Source organism: Prionailurus bengalensis, chromosome D4, assembly GCF_016509475.1.
Source record: "Prionailurus bengalensis isolate Pbe53 chromosome D4, Fcat_Pben_1.1_paternal_pri, whole genome shotgun sequence".
Classification (NCBI taxonomy): Eukaryota; Metazoa; Chordata; class Mammalia; order Carnivora; family Felidae; genus Prionailurus; species Prionailurus bengalensis.
The window spans coordinates 6,931,857-6,954,709 of NC_057359.1; the positions used below are offsets into that span (position 1 = coordinate 6,931,857).

General features: G+C 46.1%; 1 protein-coding gene across 1 annotated transcript in view; it reads right to left on the reverse strand.

The window, feature by feature from the left end:
* SLC1A1 (solute carrier family 1 member 1) overlaps positions 1-22,853 on the reverse strand; it is an 82,634-nt gene that overhangs the window by 17,892 nt on the left and 41,889 nt on the right. Inside the window, exons 3-6 of the mRNA XM_043567450.1 lie at positions 5,482-5,574; positions 3,734-3,848; positions 2,230-2,272; positions 471-569 (exon numbers count right to left, since the gene is read on the reverse strand). Of these exons, the coding sequence (XP_043423385.1) occupies positions 471-569; positions 2,230-2,272; positions 3,734-3,848; positions 5,482-5,574 (350 nt within the window). The remainder of the gene's footprint in view (positions 1-470; positions 570-2,229; positions 2,273-3,733; positions 3,849-5,481; positions 5,575-22,853) is intronic.

The window sequence follows — 22,853 nt, forward strand, 5'->3', positions numbered from 1 at the left end:
GGGATGTTTTAAACAGTAAAATCACCATGAAAAAGCACAGAGACATGAAAAATGTGGCATAAACATGCTACTCAAAGGACACTTGTTTACAATACGAGAGCTGAAACAAAAAGGCAGAGCTTGGGGTGCCTGGATGGCTCCATTGGTGGAGCATGTGACTCTTGATTTGAGGGTTGTGAGTTCAAACCCCACATTGGGTGTGGAGCCTATTTAAAAAAAAAAAAAAAAGGGCTTAGCCTTGTTCAGCCTCAGAGGGCCATGTGTGCATTGGGCAACTTAAACTTTTCACCGCTCTCTGTCCGCAAATGACGTGAGAGCGTTGTGTTGATTCTGGGGTGGCAAACACATTTTAGTGAGAAGATGAATTCGCAAGTAATGAGGACAGACTGTATCTCTGTCTCCTGCTTGCTCCATGACTCAGCGCCTGCCTGGGGGGGGGGGGGGGGGAAGGGGCACGGGCAACAAGGTACCTTGGAAATGGCAGTTGTCATGATGGTTGTGACAGATGCTTGGGTGATGTTCATCCCGGGCTCACTGGGAGTATTCACTTCTTCACGCTTGGTTTTATACTGCACATTGGAGGGGAAAAAAAGACCAAAGAAACAAACAAAATAAGAGTTTTTTAAGCACCTGAGTCTAAACGATGGGAATATGTGACTCTGGCTAACTGAGTGCCACTGAAGCCTTCTGCCTCTGTCACCTCTCTCGGTTGCAGATTTTGATAGTACCTCCCATGAGGCTTGGGAAGCCAAAGTGAGACCATAAAATCCAAACCTTGATTCCCATGGCCACCACTCAGCGATGTCAGAATGTTGTCTTTCATAGTAAAAGATGAACAGGGCGACGATGGGAAAGAAAGTTTGGGTTGTTGTTTTCTTAAATGTTTGTTTATTTTTGAGAGAGACAGAGCATGAGCAGGGGAGGGGCAGAGAGAGAGGGAGACACAATGTGAAGCAGCCTCCAGGCTCTGAGCTGTCAGCACAGAGCCCGATGCAGGGGCTGGAGCATACAAGCAGAGAGATCATGACCTGAGCCAAAGCGGGAAGCTTAACTGACTCAGCCACCCAGGTGCCCTGAAAGTACAGGTTTTATTTGGAGGTGCTTTGACAGACAGACTCTTACAGTGATCTTATCAATTATTTTCTTTCTATTTGTTTATTCATTTCTCATTTTATCTGGGAGGAACACCTCATTACTTGGGTAACTGTAGTCACCCTGACTTTAATAAACGTCAAGAAGTAGATGGTTGTTCCAGCAGCAACAGTCCCTTTAGGGCTAGTCCATGAGTGAGATTTCTGTTGAATTCCCTTCCTTCGGCTCTGTTTGGTCCTGCAAGGTTTCAGCAGAGAGGTTTAAGAAAGAGCTAGTATACCAAGACACCAGGCATAAATGTCACTCCTTCGAGGCACTGCCAACATCAAGAACCTTACAAATGACCACTGTGGCTGAGCTGCAAAGGCACCCTTGAAATAGAGGTGGTTCTGTGCCTCTTGGAGGTCGGCAGGGGGCAACTTCATTGCCATTTTTGTTGGTACACACAGAGGTCTCTGTTCATGTAATTTATGTAAATGAATTCGGCAGTTTGTGATAGACTCAGCTGTCTTAAGTGCACAGATAAACAAGAGAAAAGGGCTGTGAGGAAATGGGAGTGAAGAGATTGTTCAACTTTCCTAGAGAAAAAAAATCACAGCTTTGTTACATCGCCGGGGAGCCGGAGGGTCAGCAACGGGTGCACAGTGATTAAGGATAAGACTGAACACCGGGAATACCCAGTGTTCACCCAAAAGACTGAACACGTGTGGGTTAGATACCGCTCTCCCAACATGAGGGAGAAAGGAACAGGGAGTCGGAGGGTTGCTTTTCCAGTGCCTGCATCTGGAAACAGTCTGAGCGTCTCCACAAATATCACATGGTTCTCAAAAACACAGGCACAAGAGCCCACATTTTTAAACGCTCTTTGTTCGACAGGTTCCTGATGGCTTCATCTGAGCGCTCTTGGGGACAAGAACGTGTCACGGAAAGGGAGCAGCGGGGTCAGTAACAACAGGGACTTCTCTGGGACCTGAAGCCCAGAGGCACCTGTGATTTGCTCCACATTCACACTCCAGGGTGGGTTTCCTGCCATTTTTGATGTGCTCATTCTACTTCCTGGGTCACAGCAGGGAACAACGATTCTAATCAGTAAATCGAAGAGTACAGCAATCTGAAGGCAAAAGTCGTTATTCTTACCTGCTGAAAACAGGCTTGGACAAGGTTCTCCGGGAACATATTCCTGTTGGAGACATGAAAAACAGTGTCACGTTACAGCACAAGTGTTTTGTTTTTGTCACACCCAACGCATGGGTGAAGGTGAGCAGAATATAGAATCAGTACTCTGGTTCCTCTTCTGGTTTCTCCTTTGCAAAATACTTCCTTGTATTAAGATTTTTTCCCCCGCTGAGCTTCAACCGAGTCTAGAAAGTTCTCTCACACAACCATCACTCAGCTGAGTCACTGAGTAATTGGTACGCTCGCTGTCCTCGGTGAAACAATGCATTGGCAGTTGGACACTCCCAGTCAAGAGACTCCTTTAATATTCTGTACGCTTCTGTTTTCATTGACGAGAAAGTATGCCTACCGAGAGTCCGTGGCATCTGTTCCCAAATTCTTTATGCCAAATGAGAATATCAGCATAATGACTGAATTAAAAATGATGTGAGTCAGTGAAATGGGAGTGAGATGGAAGGTGTGGTTTCTCATCAAAACTAAACTCAATGCTTGGAAACTCGACCGAAGCCAGTGACTAAAATTTCTGTGGGTAAATTAGGTAAGGGGCGTCCACAGAAATGGAAAGAAAAACTGGCAGGATGTGGCACTCAGCATTCTTTATAGTTTCTAAGGATTTTGTTGTGTACTTCGTGAAAACTGAACCTGGAACTTGTACACCATGCCTTTACAAGCACAACAGGTGCAAGAAAAATGATACAGAATCACAGTCAACTGACACGCTCACAGAAAAGATTTTGGCCCTACATCAAAAACTGGCAAATAAACACATTTAAATTTTGTGTCCACAAAATATGTAATGTGTACCTGTGTCATTTTTTAATGATTCTCTGCTCTGCTATCTTAAAAGTAACTGACCAATTCCCAGCCCTGATTGCTTCTGAGAAGAGGGCTTCTCCGGTGCAATTAAAAAATGTATTTCTTGGGGCGCCTGGGTGGCTCAGTCGGTTAAGCATCCAACTTCAGCTCAGGTCATGATCTTGTGGCTCATGGGTTTGAGACCCTTGTTGGGCTCTGTGCTGACCAGCTCAGAGCCTGGAGCCTGCTTTGGATTCTGTGTCTCCCTCTCTCTCTGCCCCTCCCCTGCTCACACTCTGTCACTCTCTCTTGAAAATAAATGTTAAAAAAAAAAATTAAAAAAGAAGGTATTTCTTCAAGTGTGCTTCAGAGCTGACCCCCCAACGCAGCAGCCCAGCATCTTAGTGCAATAAGTGTATTTTCTGCTTCTCTGTCCATCCTAAATCCTGACAGAGGAGACTCTCTTCCCACTCTTGGAACCATGGCTTGGCGAGCAGGACTGGCTATGCAATTTTGAGGTCCAGGGCAAAATGAAAACACGCAATGATTCAAAAACTATCGGCCATTTCAAGACAGCTACAGCAGTGCACTAAAGCAAGCTGTGGTCCTCTGTGGCCACAGTACCACAGGCGGCATGCCTCGGGGGCTGCCCCACTGGCAAAACACTCACCTGATCAGATCCAACATGGCATCCACTGTACTGACTTCAGGGCTGCTTCCTGTCCTGTCAATCTCATCCACTTTCTGGGTCACACCAGGCTTGATGCTCACCACCAGCACGATGCCTGCGGCCCAAGAGAGCACCACAGAGCATTAAGAACCTTCCAGAACACCTGGCACCCCTGGGGTAGCCTTCTTAGAACCAGTAGGCATAGTGGCACCAGGCAAAACCAGAAGGAGGACTCCACGGTCCGGCCAAGATGCTGAGTCTCAGCTGGGACCTCCAAGCAGCCTTGATTACTTTTCTATTTAAATGAAGAAGGAACTCTTCCCACTTTTTTTAATGTAAATGAAGAGGCTGCATTCCAGAATTGCTTCTGGAAACCCTTGCTGATGAGAACATTCTATTTTCTTTTCTTTAGCTTATGAGATCAGCCTAGGCAGTGGTTGGGGTGAGGGTGATTCATTTTCCAACTGAGTTCATCTTCAAGCCATTCAATATCTTTATGTAACTTTTATCCACAGATGCTGGTTATTTTCCAGAGGCTCATACAAAACAAGCCTTAACTTCCTTTCATACTACAAGCCTTCAGATATCTGGAAGGCTGTTGTGTAATCCAAAAAAGGGTTAGGGTTAAGAAAAATAGTGTTCCCTGTGACTCTCGGGGGGGGGGGGTGGAAGGAGGACAAACAGGTGTTACAGGGGGAGACAGTTCTTGCTGTAAGGCACTGTCTCAACGGGGGGGGGGGGTATCTGAGGGCACCATTTTGGCCCCTGGAGGTAATGGGTTCCTATCCTCCGAGGTGTCCAAGCAGAGGTGGGAGGCTGGAGTACACCCCAAGTCATTAGAGGCTGCCTGACTGGAGGGGGTGAAGAAGAAAGTCTCCGTGTCCTTTATCACTCCTCCCAAGGGCAACGCCCATCCACAGTGGGCAGGGCATCAGGACCAGAGCAGGTAGGTTTCGCAGGTGGGAGGAGTCGGTGGGCAATACAAAGACAAGGTGGGTGTGGTCCCCTCTTTCCACTCAACCTGGCAGGAGGGACACACACCCGCTTTTTCCTTCATGTGCGCTTCCCTCAGGAACCTTCTGAGGAGGTGCGGCTTTGGTTTAAGGCAGGGTTCAGGCCCTCCCAGGTGCCCTGCCTACCAGCCCCACTGCCTCACCTCACCCCAACAGTCTCTTAATGCAGGGTGGCAGGGTCACGCGGCTGCAACATCTGAGTACAATCCAGTCCTCTCTTCCCACGCGGGGCATCCTTAAAACGTCAGGTCACAAAGGATGGGCAGCACTCTCTTCGTAAAAGAATGCCAGAGGTCCGAGAGCAGCTATATTCCCTTATCAGAACGTTCTCCCTTTTTCAAGTGGAACTTATACTTGGCAAGTTGCTGTGAGCCCTCACTACCATGTCCCATTTGAGATGCACTGAAATGTTATCTTTTTGGAAATACTTCATCATTAGACTCAACTCCACTATGACAGAAGCTCTTGGCTTCACTTCTAATAACGGCACAGAACTGTCACCCTGTTTCTTACTAGGGACATTAATGAGCAGCACCATGGCTGAACTTGAGTCAGTATTATATTTTCTTCATGGAAAAGGTGTTGTGTAGACCTGAAGCCCAAAAGGTTCATGGTAATTTGACAATATTGCTTTCCGAATTACAAAAAAAGAGTACATTTTAAAAAAAGCCCAACTACTTTTAAAGGAAGAGTCACAATTCTACAGAAGAATAAGGAATCAGAAATAGGTTTTACCTAGAATCACAGCAATGATCGTGGTACAGAAATAATAGACGACGGCACGTAGACCAATTTTCCCAGATACGCTGGAATCCAGGGCAGCAACACCTGCGAGGGGGGAGAAGTCAAATGACATTTTTGTCCATTTTTAATTTTATTTCAGAGTGAGAGAGAGAGAGAGAGAGAGAGAGAGAGAGAGAGAGAGAATGGGAGAGGGGCAGAGGGAGACAGAGAAGGAGAGAGGGAGACAGAATCTTAAGCAGGCTCCAGGCCTAGCACAGAGCCTGACATGGGGCTCGATCCCACAACCCTGGGATCATGCTCTGAGCTGAAATCAAGAGTCAGACGCTCAACTGACTGAGCCACCCAGAAGCCCCAAATTACGCTGATTTTTAAAAGACGGATTTCCAGGCCTGGTGGTCCATTCAATCCTCAAGGTGTGAAATGAAGGGCTGAGGGTGTCCTCTGCCATCTGCTAGGCCCACCTCGCATGAGACACAACGGGCAAAGGAAGGGCTTCAAGATTGCCAACACAGAATGGAGACGGAAGAGGGGTGAGGTGCAGGCGCCCCCTCCCCATAATCCCGCCACCTCAGCCCGTGGCCAGTGCCTCGTGGGGCTGGTCACGAGACAGGAGCTCCCCTTCCGCATCCGCTCAGAGAATCTCGAGGATTGTACATCACATCACTCCACAGCCTTCAGGATAAACCCCTTCTGGAATTCAGTATCCAGAAAAAAACTTTATCTTGAAGAACGGAGAGTTCTTTCATCACGTAATGAATATTGTAAAACTCGTGATTGTTTCCCTTTCTGCCTTTTCTGCCAGGAAGCTCAGAGTTGGCCAAAAAGGTTAACTTTTTAAAATAAATGTTTATTTATTTTTGAGAGAGCGAGGAAGGGATAGAGAGAGAGGACAGAGGATCTGAAGTGGGCTCTGTGCTGCAGACAGCAGAGAGCCCGATGTGGGACTTGAACTCACGAACCACGAGGTCAGGACCTGAGCCACGGTTGGACACTTAACCAACTAAACCACGCAGGCACCCAAGATAACTTTTATGGGTGACTATGAAAGTAATAATATATGTTTGATATAGTAGTCTGAAAAAAGGAAAATAAAAATCACTCCATTCCATCAGTCATAGTTGATATTCTGACAAATTTCCTGTCAATATTTTTTCTTTTTTGTAAACATAGCTGAGTGAATTCTACAGTTTTTGATCCTCTCTTCTTAATACTGTATTATAAGCATTTTCTTATTACAAATTCTTCAGGAGGAATTTTAATGGCCACATAATCTTCTGTCCTGTGACTGTACCATAATGTATTTAATCATCCACTTACTGTTGGAGCTTTAAGATAGTCTCAGGGCCAACTTCAATACTAAATCACAGTACTTTCATTATTTACCCTGGCCAGCACATTTTCTCCTTCTTTTCATGATTTACAAATTGCTTCTATGTTAACAACCTTACTGTGTATGGCTCTGATTGTGAGACAACTTAAAATGTCCATTTTAAAGAGGTAGGATATAAAAAAATTTTCCCAATTTTTAAATTTCTAATTGAAGAGACCTAGGGCCACACTGTTAGCTGTAGTCTCAAATGGTGTTGGGTGGCCTATAAAATGACTGGATGTAGTCCGGAAGGGAAAAGGCTGTCTAGAATGCCAACCATAGCCCTAGAGGGGAGGCACACATCCCTTCTTGCTAGAAACCCTTGCCTTCCATTGAAGATGCCCTATAAATGGAGACAAATGACGCGGTTGACTGGATAGCTACTATGTGGAAGACAGGGTAAGTGGTGAAGCAACCAGGCCATCTTTCAGCACGCTGTCATTGGAAGGTTTCAGGGGCGCCTGGGTGGCTCAGTCGGTTGAGTGTCCAACTTCGGCTCAGGTCATGATTTCGCGGTCCGTGAGTTTAAGCTCACATCTGGCTCTAGGCTCTGTGCTCAGAGCCAGGAGCCTGCTTCGGATTCTGTGCCTCCCTCTCTCTCTCCCCCTCCCCAACTCACTCTCTCTCTCTCTCTCTCTCTCTCAAAAATAATAAACATTAAAAAAAATTATAAAAAAAAAAGGGGGAACGTTTCAGGCTCTACCCTGCCCTGTTTCCAAAACAAGAACCACATTATGAATCAAACAATCATCACAGAAAATGACTTCTTGAATCTTCAACACGTGTGACTTGTGCCTTAACTGTTAGCAAAGCCTGAAGTGCAGGGTGGCGGGAAAGATGAGGAGCTGTTGTGAGGCGACCCAAGGAGAAGGTAGTAAACTGGGGGGTTATGGCAGGCACAGGTGGCTTTTGTTTTCACTCCTCACACTATAAAAGCCTCGCCTATTTTTCTCAAGTGGGGTTTGTGCTTCTCACATATAACTGTACATAATCGATGTGCAGGACCAATCTGGAAGGAAGCTGGTCATTGCCACGATGACAGGACAAATCGGCTCCCACTGCAAACACGCCATTCCTCTGGCTGCTGGTTGCTCCTCTGGAAGCTAATATTTTGAGAGAAGGGGTTCTGGCCAACTTAGCGAGCACCCCAGGATGTTGGAAGGGCCCATTCACCAGCCCCTGGGACAAGACTGTCATTCCCACGTGAGGGGCATATCGCAACAGACACATTCTAGAAAAAGCCCGATGCTAGATTCTATTCTCTCTCTCTGGGAAAAATGCACTCTGCTGTGCCGAGAAGACTTTCTTCTCCTTGTGGTAAGATGATTAAAAATAACGACTCTTCAAGAAATAGTAGCAACAACAACAATCAGGAGACACCAAAGGCCACAGAATGGACGATTTCCTATTTAGAGCTTCAGTCTCTTTAAAAAAAAGGGCAAACAGGGGCGTCCGGGTGGTTCATTCAGTTAGGCGGCCGACTTCGGCTCAGGTCATGATCTCACAGTCCGTGGGTTCGTGCCCCGCGTCGGGCTCTGTGCTGACAGTTTAAAGCCTGAAGCCTGCTTAGGATTCTGTGTCTCCCTCTCTCTTGGCCCCTCCCCTGCTCGCACTCTGTCTCCCCCTCTCTCTCTCTCTCTCTCTCAAAAATAAAAAAAACATTAAAAATATTAAAAAAAAAGAGCAAACAATAATGCAAAATATGTAAGTTTGCTAAGTATATTCTATGAATATAAAACTGTGCTTGAATATTCCGTTTTAGAGCTCTGTGCATTATTTTCATAAACAATCAAAATAATTATTTATACCAATGGTTGATTTTAAAAAACAAAATCACCAATTCCACAAAACTCCACATAACCTGTACAAGCCCATGGAATCCTGGTCCAAGCGAGGATGTATTTTCAGATGTCTCGTCCTCGAGTCGATGTCTAAATTCAGCAGCTCCCAGCCCCGAAGGTACGGACAAGTGACAGGCTCAGAGGGTAGCTGCAGAACTGTTCTTGGGTATGTGTTTTGTGCCCTCTCGGGGTTTTCTTCCAGCAGTGAAACAAATTAAATCTATGTAGGCAATTGTTTCCAGCATATGCTAATATGTCTTAATTTGTCTTAATGATTTGGCCATGGGCTGCTGCCTCTGCTTCTATTCCAGGACCCAGCTGGCAATAAAAGGCTTCATAATAATGAGATTCTTGGTGGGAAGTATCTTAAACAAATACGTCCCCTAAAGCAGTCTGCCAGCTCCCCTCTGCTGGAGGACAGAGATTGTATTGTAGTTACTTTGGGAAGGGCTTTACTTCCCGTTCCTCAAATCTACCTTAGTCCTATAATTCTCCCGGACAGATCAGAGATGTAACTCAAGGGGCGCCTGGGGGGCTCAGTCGGCTAAGCGTCCGACTCGGGCTCAGGTCACGATCTTGCGGTTTGCAGCTTCGAGCCCCATGTCAGGCTCTGTGCTGATAGCTCGGAGCCTGGAGCCTGCTTTGGATTCTATGCCTCCCTCTCTCTCTGTCCCTCCCCCACTCATACTCTCTCTCTCTCTCAAAACAAAAAAAAAAAAAACCCACACATTAAAAAAAACCAAAAACAAACCAGAAATGTATTTGAACCAACAACTGTACTTCTGTACATTTTACCTCTAGAGTTACCCTTCTACCTCTCCAGCCATCACTGATGAGGGGCAGAGCTGGCCCCCCAATTCCAGGCCCTTGGACTATTTATCACGTGGTGCCAGGGGTAGAGGTGATGGGCCACCACAGAGGCTGGGAACATACGCAGAGCAACAGCCTGTTTTGAAAACCTCCACAAGTCACCGGAACATTCCTGAACTTAACTTGAACATGGAAAGCTTGTCTGGATAGTCTATACACCCCACCTGCTAATAATAGCAATGATGCTGAGGCTTAATTCTAATCAAAATGACAGTGACCATACACACTGTGTCCTGCACAATGGGTACATGTGGAATGCGTCACCTCCTTTATCTCTCGCCATTTGGTGGGGATGCTGGGATCCCAATCCAGACTCGACCCCACAGGCCATATTCTTAACCACTCTCTCACAGTGGCTCTATCCACGTGCTGTGAAATTCTAGACCAGTGCTGCCTCACGGAACCGTCATGGTGAAGTGCTTCCTCTTCGTGCTTCTGTTGTAGTGACCACAAGCTACCTGTGGCAGGTGTGCTTGGGATCTGGCTAGTGTGGGGGCACCTGGGTAGCTCGGTCGTTAAGTGTCCGACGCATGATTGCGGCTTAGGTCACGATCTCACGGTTTGTGAGTTCGAGCCCCGCGTCAGGCTCTGCACGGACACTGTGGAGCCTGCTTGGGATTCTCTTTGTCCCTCAGTCTGTCCCTCCCCTGCTCATGCTTTTCTCTCTCAAAACAAATCAATAAAACCTAAAAAGAAAAAAAGAATTTTGTATTTGATGCTTTCCCTCAGAAAGAACTGCATCTTTGTACAGGTAGTTCCTTCCTTACAGAGTGAGCCCACTTCAGAGATTCACCCTGTGGCAGTGATTAGGAGCTCGGCAGGTAGTCTCCTTAGAAACCACCTTCATGATCTCGCAGTCCGTGAGTTCGAGCCCCGTGTCCGGCTCTGTGCTGACAGATCAGAGCCTGGAGCCTGTTTCAGATTGTGTGTCTCCCTCTCTCTCTGACCTTCCCCCATTCATGCTCTGTCTCTCTCTCTCAAAAATGAATAAACGTTAAAATTAAAAAAAAAAAAAGAAACCACTTGTATGGGGCAGTTTGGTTCAGTTCCCAGGGAGACCAACAGAAACACTTTTCACGCGTGACCTACCTCCACATGAGAACGCACCTAGTATCTTAGTGTTTTTCTGCCTCTCATGTCCCCTCATCATTGTGTGCTCTCCCTGCCCCTCCCCCAGCCTTTTAGACACCTGTCCCATGATCTTTTAAATTTTTTTTTTAATTTTTTTTTTTTATTTATTTTTGGGACAGAGAGAGACAGAGCATGAACGGGGGAGGGGCAGAGAGAGAGAGGGAGACACAGAATCGGAAACAGGCTCCAGGCTCCGAGCCATCAGCCCAGAGCCTGATGCGGGGCTCGAACCCACGGACAGCGAGATCGTGACCTGGCTGAAGTCGGATGCTTAACCGACTGCGCCACCCAGGCGCCCCTGTCCCATGATCTTTTAATACTACAGGACACTGTTTAGGTACTAAATGTATACATGTGCTCTTTGCATAAAAAGAGTACATTGCTCCCCCTTATCCCAAAAACTCGGCCTTTGCTGCCTTGGGAGCAATTTTGCTCCTGCTGAGAACATGTGGTCTGGCTCAACGGATGTCACAGAATGGTACCTTACTCCAGATGTTAGACTCTGGAGATAGCACCTCTCCATCACTCCTCGGTCACACCTGCCACATTTCAAGTGCTCCCTGGCCACACAAAGCTCGTGCCTACTGCAATGGATGGCATACACAGAGAACATTCTGGAAGGCAGCACTGGTCTAGAATTTTGTAGCACGTGGTAAGAGGAAGCATGACATGGCGGTTAAGAAAACAGTCCTGTCACTTACCGGGGAAAAGGTCAAATGGCATGGCCACTTTCCTCCCAAACAGGTGGGATATCACCGTACTTTATCCTGGGGCTTTACTCTCAAATCTCAATAGCCACCTTGATCCCTTTCAGGCCATGCCTCATGCCTGGCAAAGCCTGGTTGCCTCTCTTTGTGGTTCATTCCCAGATCTTGTTTCTTCTGGGAGCGGCCACCCACCTCTGGGAACTGACAGGTGAGAGGGGCCTGCACACTAACACATCACAAGGCAGGTGTGATGGGGTCTGTACAGAAGCCAGCGGTAAGGGTTTAAAGATGTTAACAGTAATTGAACACGGACTACAAGTTTGTGAAATATAATCACGAAAGTAGGGCTAGCATTTTACTTTTTTATATCTTTCCCTCATAATTCATTTTTATTATAGTCTACAAAGGTTACTGATCTGTGACAGACTGGAAATTTTAAAAAAACTGGATCTCTCCCATCCATTTAAGAGACTGGATGCTTTGCATGAAAAGATGCTCGACATCACTCATCATCAGGGAAACACAAATCAAAACCACAATGAGATACTACCTCACCCCTGTCAGAATGGCTAAAATTAACAACTCGGGCAACAACAGATGTTGGCAAGGATGCAGAGAGAGAGGAACCCTTTTGCACTGCTGGTGGGAATGCAAACTGGTGCAGCCACTCTGGAAAACAGTATGGAGGTTCCTCGAAAAATTAAAAATAGAACTATCCTCTGACCCAGCAATTGCACTACTAGGTATTTATACAAAGGATACAAAAATGCTGATTCCAGGGGCACATGCACCCCAATGTTTATAGAACTACTGACAATAGCCAAAGTATGGAAAGAGTCCAAACGTCGATCCACTGATGAATGGATAAAGACGATGTGGTGTATATACACAGTGGAATATCACTCGGTGACCAGAAAGAATGAAATCTTGCCATTTGCAACAATGTGGATGGAACTAGAGGGTATTACGCTAAGCGAAATTAGTTACAGAAAGACAGATATCATATGATTTCACTCATATGTGGAACTTAAGAAACAAAACAGATGAACTTAAGGGAAGGGAAGGAAAAATAAGACAAAAACGGGGAGGCAAAGCCTAAGAGACTCTTAAATACAGAGAACAAACTGAGGGTTGCTGGAGGGGAGGTGGGTGGGGGGCTGGGCTAACTGGGAGATGGGCACTGAGGAGGGCCCTTGTTGGGATGAGCACTGGGTGTTATTCTGTAAGTGATGGATCACTAAATTCCACTCCTGAAATCATTATTACACTACGTGCTAAGTAACTTGGATTACAAAAAGGAAAAAAAAAAAAGACACGGGATGTTTGCAGAGTGCTGGCACAGGGGATGGGCACCACGGGCTTCTAGAGGAGTCAGAGGTGTCCCCGGGCTGAGGTGATATGGCAGACAGCATCTGAACTGGGCAGAAAGAGATGAGCAGGATTCGGACAAAGATTCTTTGCTTGACCGCACTTTAGTCGGGCTCCCGAACCTTCTCCTGGGCCCATCTGTGTACTTCTTGCAAAATCCAGGTTTAGCAAGAACTTTGCTAAGTTAGTTTTGCCAGAACCCCCACCTTCCACCTCTGGTAGCTTCCCCATCCTCCACCGTCTCCCAGGTGGCTCCTGGGCACCCTGGCCTGCCTCCCAGCAAGAATCCTGTTAGCTCAGTTGGCTAGAATGCCCCAGTACCTCTGATGTTCCTTCTTAGTGACTTTCCACCCACTGACCCCCCCCCACCCCATCCTCCTCCTTGGCGACCAATTCCCTCTTGCGATGCTATATTCAGAGTTAAGCCCCATCTCTCCTACTGACGCAAAATCCCACTGCAGTGGTCCCCACACCTGCCATGGTGGTCCCGAATAAAGTTCACCCTACCACCTTTAACAAGCGGTTTAACTTTAATAAGTTAAACATCAATTTAGTTTTGAATTTTTAACACTGCATTTTTATTTCCTTAACAAGTCCGGTTTCCAGTGAGCCCACCACTGTCCTTTCAAACCAGCGACCGTTCTGAGGCTGGACTATGGCCTAGAAACAGGGATACTATCTCGAGTTGTCCTTGGAAGTTAGGGGGACCTGCTAGCTCTTTATTTTGAGACAGCACACTTGCTTTTTTTTTTTTTTTTTTTTTTTTTACCTTGGGAGGAGGCTCTGATGAGCTGGGGATACTGGCTCCTGGCCAGAGCTGTAATAATCTTTTAGAACCTTTTATAAAAACACTACAAAGGAAGCAGTCGCAGAGGGCTAAACAATAGCACGTTTTAAAAATAAACACCCAAGGGCAAAAGACTCCTGCGAGGGCTGATTAAGCTACCACCCACTGGAGAACAAAGTTTTCGTGACAATCTCTCCCCACCTTGTCATTAAGGTGTCAAAATTAACTCCATTATTGGAAGGTGTTTTTGGTCTGGCATTTGTGGGCACTTCACAATTGGGAATGGACACAACATCCAAGAAACTCACTGCTGCATGGGAGTTAAAACCCTCTTATGCCGAGGACTCCTACCCCTCTATCACCAGCATGGAGAACAACAGCACAGGCTCCAATTGCAGCCCAGCCTTTTCCTTCCAGACTCCCGTTTCTCCATCTATAAAAATGCAGCTTTTCAATGTCTCTACCTCCTACAGGGTAACTGCGAGGAGCAAAGTGGACAACCTCATCTTGCACGGCTGCCGTGAAGATTAGAAACAGTACGTATAACCTACCTGGTACAGTGCCTAGAACTTAACCTGCACTCAGTAGACAGCCTCCACTGTTGCTAAATGAAAAATGATCAATCTGAAGGGTGGGGCTAATCAAATGGAAGGCACTTAGCAAGAGTTAGCTCATGCATTCCCTCACTTTCTCCAGAATCCTTCTGTATTCCTTCATCACACGGGTGCAAAAGAGCACCCACCAGGCCATTTCACACTCTGGTATAACCTCCAAGGACACTGATGATCAACTGGAAGATCTTCACCCTGGCTGAAGAGACCCTGTCCCCAGGGAGCCCGCCTGCCCAGCCCAGCCGGGGCTACCTTCCTGCTTAGTAGCGCTCCAGCCCCATCCCCCGGGAGCAGACTGAGCTCCCTGCCACGCTTGGTGGGCGCCTCCCTCTGCCTGACTGCCGTCCCCTACTCCTCACTTGTCTACTTTCAAGTCTTTTCCTTGGGGTCCTTCCCTGAGTTATCAGGCTAAACCAGCCTCCTCTGTTTTCCTCATCTGACACCCTGCTCACATCACCTTTCACAATTTTTGTCACTGGGCTCGTTATTTATTTACACACGGTCTTTTGCACTAGAGTGAGCTCCATGGAGGGCAGGAGACCCAGATAGCTGCGTGTTCACCAAAGCATAGCCAGTGCCCAGCACGTAGGAGGAGCTTGATAAACGTGTTGGTTGAATGAGTAACCTAGTTAGGTATGGTTGCCTGCCCCAGACCCCTCTCCCTGGTCCCTGGACAGCAGAATGTCCCAGAATGGAATGCTGTACCAGTCCCTGGTGCTGCCCTTATGATCTGTGTGATCTTGGAACAGTCCTTGGAACTGCTCTCATCTCTGAAAATGGACATAAGGTCCCACCTCCCTTCCTATTTCTTTGGGTTACTATGAGGATTAAATGAACAAATTCATTCCCCAGGGTAAACAAGGCAGACTATGATCTGGCTTTGTTATTCCAGGACACAGGGCCATCTCTGCAGCCTGGATTAATCCTCCTGGGCTGTGACAGGGGCAGAGAAGAGGCAGAGGGGGCATACAAAATATATTTCTGTGCACGCCTTGCCCATGACATCTATTTTTCTAAGAGGCATCAATACAAAGAACTCCCTGAAGATAGGTTACATCACCACCCTAGACTACTCTGTGAAGTTAACAAGGTAAACTGGCCCTCGGTCAGAACCAACTAAAGGTCACTTTTGCAGCCTCCGTCAGGAGGTCCACATTTGATGTTTAAAATGTGTCATGAAGCAGCATGCTGGTCTCCTGGTCTTCAGCCATCCAGGGGGCTGTTTCCAACATTTTTTATACCACAGACCTTGGTGGTGTTTGTAGTTGGGACCAGTTTTCCAGAAGACCTCACGAGCGTTTATAGGAGGCTTATGGTTCAGGAAGAGCATTAAACACATTTCAGAGGATCTGAGTGACTCAGCTATTCTCTTCAAAGTCCATACGAATGCTTTGACATCGGGACGGCTAACAGCTCTGTGAAAAGTCTCGTTTTGTTTTTGTTTTTGTTTTTTTTTTTAACTACAGACTAATTATTATTGAGCTTTTTTTTTTATAATTTTTTTTTTTAACGTTTAGTTATTTTTTTTTGAGACAGAGAGAGACAGAGCATGAACGGGGGAGGGGCAGAGAGAGAGGAAGACACAGAATCTGAAACAGGCTCCAGGCTCCGAGCTGTCAGCCCAGAGCCCGACGCGGGGCTCGAACTCAAGGACCGTGAGATCGTGACCTGAGCTGAAGTCGGACACTTAACCGACTGAGCTGCCCAGGCGCCCCTATTATTGAGCTTTTTGCTTCTCCTCCTTATAAAATTGGTAGCTCAGGATTCTGGGTAGAAGCCACTTGCCTGCTGGTGAACGTTACACCCTAGCGTCTTACAAAGGCTAAGTCTTTTTATGTGTTTTCCTTTCCAGAATGAAATCCATCACGTGTACTTTCAACTGTGCATCTCAACTCTAATAGCTTCTCTACTACTAGTTTCTAGTAGAACAGTAGTTTTCTTCAAAACTCCACCCCAGTGTCCTCATTCTCCCAAAGCACTTAGCATACCAGATTACAATGTATTCACTCTCCCTTGCTGGAACAGGACTTATCTGTATCATGTGTGCCTAGCACAGAGCCTCAGACATTGAAGACGGACAGACGGACGGATGGACGGATGGAAGGAAGGAAGGAAGGAAGGAAGGAAGGAAGGAAGGAAGGAAGGAAGGGGTGGAATCCCAGGTCCACGCATTCAACATATAGGAGGCTTCTTAGAATCCCTGCATGGTTTTTCACTCCTTTTTTTAAGAAACAAAATCAGGTTGGGGCGCCTGGGTGGCTCCGTTGGTTAAGTGTCCGACTTCGGCTTAGGTCATGATCTCACAGTTTGCGGGTTTGAGCCCCATGTTGGGCTCTGTGCTGACAGCTCGGAGCCTGGAGCCTGCTTCAAATTCTGTGTCTCCTCCTCTCTCTGCCCCTCCCATGCTCATGCTCTGTCTCTCAATAATAAATAAACGTAAAAAAAATTAAAAAAAAAAAACACAACAGGTTAACTTAGAGTTGAGTGGAGCTGTGAGCCAGTGTAGTAACAGCAGAGGCAGAAGTCAGGCTCATTCATGGTTGATTCTCCAGCTTCACTAGCTCAGAATTAGACTGACACAGCTTGCATGTTTCATTTTATTATTGTGGCAAATGGCATGCTCATCGTGGGGACTCCATTCCTTATACATCAGGTGCCCCTTTCTTCTTTGCAGAAAAGGCAATGGAAACATCAAATTAATATAGTAAGTCCTCTGGCTTCAGTAGCTGTGCTCTAACTCAACATGAATTTCCTGATGATCTTAGGAAAATGCTTAATTCGTGTGTACAAACCTGCTTAGTTCATCTTATTTTCTCGGTTCCCTAGCAAGGCTTGGGAAGGTTAAAAAAAAGTACTTAAATTCAGGCAGAATCCAGTGGTTACAGATGTTGCAAATGAGGCAAGAAGTTCATTCGTGGCCTGTATGGTTTGGGGCTACGACCTTGCCTTCCCCAGCATGGAATTGTAAGTTTAAAGGGCACCCTGAAATGGCAATTTTCTAGAGATGAAACTAAGAAGCCACCAATGGTTCCAAAAGAGCACCCATACTCCCTGCACTCCCACCAGCAGAAGCGGACATTAAATGCTCTTAGGTCCCCAACGGCAAGCTGTACAACCAAGTGACATGTGCATTTTCCACTCCTCCACCTTCTTGGCCACAAGGGGACTCACAGACCTAGCCAGAAGTCCCAGGATGCATGAACGGGTGAGTGGCAGGAACCCCACCCTCTCACAGGTGTGGTTTTCTGTTTATCTGTTTTCACGAAGGCGGGGTTAACAAATGTTGAATTTAATCAAACCCCGTTTCAGGGAGGGGGGGACATGGCCTGGTTCTTTCCATTGGAGGACATAGGATAGTACCCAGGTTCACAGCTACTTAGGAGTAAATGAATACATCGCTTAAAAAAAAAAAAAGCCTTCCCCAGCCCACCCGATCCAACGTGTTCTCTCCCGCAAAGCCTGAATTTCAAAGATAGGCATCTCTGGGGCACCTGGGTGGCTCAGTCAGTTGAGCGTCCGACTTCGGCTCAGGTCTGGATCTCACAGCTTTTGAGTTCGAGACCCCATCGGGCTCTGTGCTGACGGCTTACAGCCTGGAGCCTGTTTCAGATTCTGTGTCTCACGGTCTCTCTCTCTCTCTGCCCCTAATTCACTCGCGCTCCGTCTCTCTCCCTCAAAAATGAATAAACATTTAAAAAATTTTTTTTAAATAGTCATCTCCAAAAACCTTGACCGACTTCACTTACCCTGCTCCCGGCTCCATGCCTCACTGCCTCTTCGGGGAATTTCACTCACTGATTGATAGTAGTATTTGCTTGCCATGCTGGTTTATCTTGCCACCAGGATTCCACCTCAACTGCACTGTACCTTGAGAGTTAGAATCTCGCCTTATCCTTTATCTTGGCCAGCTGCTGGCTGGCTTCCCGTTATTGCAAATAAATGCGTTTTTGGCACACAGCCATGCCCATCACTTACATATTGTTGACGGGTGATTTTCCGTGGCAGCCAGTTGGGAAGCTGGACAGAGAACATGTGGCTCAAAAAGCTTAAAATATTATCTGGCCTTTTACCAAAAAAAGTGTGCAGATCCCTACTTGCTGCGTATTTTACATCTGACTGCTGTTTAATAAATATTGTTTATATCTAAACTTCTATAAGGTTTTTTTTTTCTTGGTTAAAAAGTAGTAGAAAACTTCAGGCCTTAGAGTGGAGATCAAGCCCTAAAATTTGAAGTCCTGACGTATAGGGGCTGCTGGAGTGACAACCATTTAAAGTTTGAAACAAGTTTTGTTTTGTTTTGTTTTTTTAATCACTGAAGGGTGGAGTCTTCCGTTTATCCTTAAAGAAGCTTCCCACAGATGTGAATCCAATCCTCAACCAGCACTCTTGTCAAAAGGGGAAGGTTCATCGACATACAGAATGCAGGTGCTCTCTACCAAAGTCTCATGTTTGGTACATAATTTGTCCAAGAGGTGAAATCAGTGCTAAGACCCAGAGACTCAGTGGTTTGGGATGGAGGGAAAGGAGGGAGTTTTCTTGGCTTGGTATAAATTTGCAATGTACTGGACTGCAAACCCACAGGACAAAGTACAATGTGGGTGCTTCTGAGGAGCCAACAGTTGGAGGAAATCCAGAGTAAGGTGCCACAGGAACAGGCAGGAGTAAGCATCTTGCTCTCAGGACAGACTGCACCGGCAGTGGCATGGACTCAACACAGCCCAACGTCGACAGACTCCCACGTCCTGCAGGTTGGGTGGGTAAGCCCCAACCCAGCAGGCACGGATGCTATCCATTCTGGAGTGAGTGTCCTGATGGGGCCCACAAGGCAAACCACCCCTTTGCACCCACAACGAGGGTTTCCACTTGGTTTGCTTCCAGGCTGGGGCAGGAAGACCTATGTGATGGTGAAATTTTTCCTTCTCAAAGCCTCGTGTCGGGGGATGGCAATGCCTGGAACATCATGTGGAGGGACGGGCTGGCAGCTGAGCAAAGGGGGACCTCTTCAGGCCTCCCTCTTAAGGGAGAGGCCGGATGGCACTGTTGGTGTTTCACCTACTTTCATTCCCCAAACTTCCATAAAGCTTTGTCCCAAGGAACAGCCTGTGAAGAATTCTCACTCCTATCTTAGGAGAGAGGAGCAAAAGGAGAGTTCCTCAGGGTCAGAGGCGTGGCCGCAGTCACTGGAGACACCAGAGGAGGCAGCTGTGACCGGCAGAGCACTTCTGGCCCAGTGGTGGCGGCCAAGAGGCTGCAGTGGAAAGGATGGGGGTCTCATCCTGAGCACAGCTAAGGTGCCATCTTGGAATGATGCTCAGGGAACCCCTGGGAGACGGGTTGAGGGGCCGTTCCCTTTCCTGTGATGGTCATGGGAGGCCTAGGTCATCATCATCTGTGTATTCAAGAAAATGTGCCCTGAATTTAAACTCACTGGTGGTGAGACCTGGACCAGGACTTTCCAGAACCACAATTCTCTTGCTGATTCCCCAGTGGTTTGATATAAGCACAGCTTAGAAACCTAAACATTAAGGGGGCCCAAACAGATATTCTGCACACCCGCAGGAGCATGATCCTCAGAATGTCAATTACAGGAAGGATTCTGTTAGTGCCTACACTGCCTGTCTCTAAAAATGCCTTGAGATTACATCTACTGTGCCTTTTCTCTTTTTTTCCTGTTTTAACTAAATTCTAGACATTCTGTCATTCTATCCCTGCATAATTCCATATGCATTAAAAAGGAAATTTTCTTACATAACTAAAATGCCGTTATCACCACTAACAAAATTATCAATAATTTCTTGGTACCATCTAAGCCTATATTCAAATTTCCCCGATTAATGTGACATGTTACCCTCATTCATCACATGAAAAAGGATGCTTCTGTTTAAAAAGAAATAGCTATGAACTATTTTTATGTCAGCGGAGGCTTTCATGGCAGAGGGTTTTGTTTTTTTTTTAATTTTCCTACATGTTAATCCATCAAGAGAGTTTCCTTTATGCAGAAGCACAGATTACTAATCGTAGGTCTCAATTTTGTTTCTCCCTCTAATGTGTGTGTCCTCAGGACATCCATTTAACTCACCCCAGCTTCCAACAAGCATCTTTCTTTGTCCTAATAAGTGTATAAAATAAGCTAATGGTCTGCTGCATTTATAAAGGCTTCTGAAATGTGAAAACTGCTCTTCCTGTGCATTTCCACAGCCATCCTCCACTCCTGGCTCTGTGCTGAACTGGGGAGGCAGAGGACCACCGCAGGGTTTGGAGAAAGGACCACGCACCACGGAAAAGGTGGTGCAGAGCTACAGGTGCTGGGAACAGAGCTGTGGGACACAGAGCAGAACCCATCCCACTCTGGGAGACAGTGGGAGAGGGGGAAAAGGAGAGAAGGAGAGGGAGAGAGAGAGGGAGGAAGAGTGAAAGAAAATGCAAAACCAACCAAACAAAAATAACAAACAAAAGGGTGCCTGGGTGGCTCAGTTGGTTAAGCATCTGACTTTGGCTCAGGTCACGATCTCCAGGTTCTTGAGTTCAAGCCCCGCCTCAGGCTCTGTGCTGACAGCTCGGAGCCTGGAGCCTGCTTCACATTCTGTGTCTCCCTCTCTCTCTGACCCTCCCCCGCTCATGTTCTGTCTCTCAAATATAAGAAATGAAACAAAAAAAATAAGTTGTTTTTTTTTTAATTTTTTTTTTTCAACTTTTATTTATTTTTGGGACAGAGAGAGAGAGAGCATGAACGGGGGAGGGGCAGAGAGAGAGGGAGACACAGAATCGGAAACAGGCTCCAGGCCCTGAGCCATCAGCCCAGAGCCTGATGCGGGGCTCGAACTCCCGGACCGCGAGATCGTGACCTGGCTGAAGTCGGACGCTTAACCGACTGCGCCACCCAGGCGCCCCCCAAAAAATAAGTTTTTAAGAAAACAAACACGTATTCACCTTGAAAATGTAAAGGAAGAGCAATGAGTCATGTTTTCTTACTATCCATATCTAACTGCTATTAACTATTTGGTTTTCATCCCAACTTTTAAAAATGCACATAAATTTTAATAAAATTTGGATTGTATACAACATCCTATTGTGTAATTTGTTTTATTTTCCTATTTTACACCGTGTTAGAACATATCCACATGTCATTAAATGTTTCCAAGACAAGGTTTTTAATAGTTGTAGACTCATAGCTTAGGTGTATAACTTCCAGTGAGACTACTTATAATTTACCACCATTATAAAAGTAATGCTTTTATGAACATCCTTGTACCTAAATCTTTGAACATATCTGATTATTTACAAGAAATTCTGAGAAGCAGAATTACAAAGTAGAGAGATCAGAACATGTTCCAAGTTGCCCCCCACCAAATTTGTTCTGAAAATGTATGAATGAGCCTGTTTTCCCACAACCTTGCCCGCGCTAGTCATATTACCTTAATCTGACAATTTAAAACATGAATATGAGATCACTGTTCCCATCCTGCTTTGTTCATGTCCCTTGAATCTTTTGACTATTCTGTTGCTCATGACAACAGAATGGGGTAGCGGTTCTGCGCTCTTTTGCTCTTAATTGCCAGCGTTTGGTAAAGGAAAAATGTAGAAATGTTAAGGGGGCGCCTGGGTGGCTCAGTTGGTTAAATGTCCGACTTTGGCTCAGGTCATGATCTCAAGGTTCCTGAGTTCAAGCCCTGCTTTGGGCTCTGTGCTGACAGCTCCGAGCCTGGAGCCTGCTTCAGATTCTATGTCTCCCTCTCTCTCTGTCCCCCCCTGCTTGTGCTCTCTTAAAAATAGACAAACATTTAAAAACATTTTTTTTTTTAATGTCCAGACCTGTGATACAGCTTGAAAAAGCAGCTGGGCTACGTGGTGAGCAAAGTGCTGAGGGTTGCAAATTATTTTCCTAGATTATCTGCAAAGCTGAGCTAGCACACAAAACAGCCCGACTGCAAAAATACCACTAGATGTTGACTGCCAAAACTGATACATATTTCAAACATCACATATTATACTAGTATATTCACACATGTATTTTTACCTCTTCTTCTGAAACCCGGTTTAACGCACGAGTTTTGGATTTGTTGCCGAATTTGGATCAACTTTCCATACATTCCTGCACAGACCCAAGTTTTAAGTGGTATTGATCATCAAGTGATTTATGTACCTTGCGCAAGTGCATGCCAAGTATAGTATTATATGTTTAACTGTGAATGTTTTTCTTGGGAGAGAGTCCAAAGCTCTCATCATCTTTTCAAAGGAGCCTCAGAAGAGATTTAGAATTTTGAGGCTGAGAAAATTCTAAGGGGTGATAAAGGCAACATCTACTGGGCCAGCAGGTAAATGAGCAGCACGGACAAGGTGTCAGATGATAGGGTAGGGGGGCTGCGGTATCCTCAAACGTATTAGCTTCAAACTAAATAGAGTAGCTGTCACTTAGCTCCAGATCACTGTTGGTCTTGGGGAGGGGGGGGAGGGGGGTACATGGGTTCAGTGTTTTGTGATCTTAATTCTTTTCAGAGGAAGCCAGAAATCCAGATGCCTACATGAAATCTTGCAAGTTTCAGATGCTCACACTAACTTAAAGTTGAACAGATGAACAATACATGGTACAACACACTGGCCTGCTGATTTGGCCCTCAGGCTGCAGGGCCTAAAAGAAGCCGGGCGTTTCAAAACACAATTAAACACGTACGTACAAAT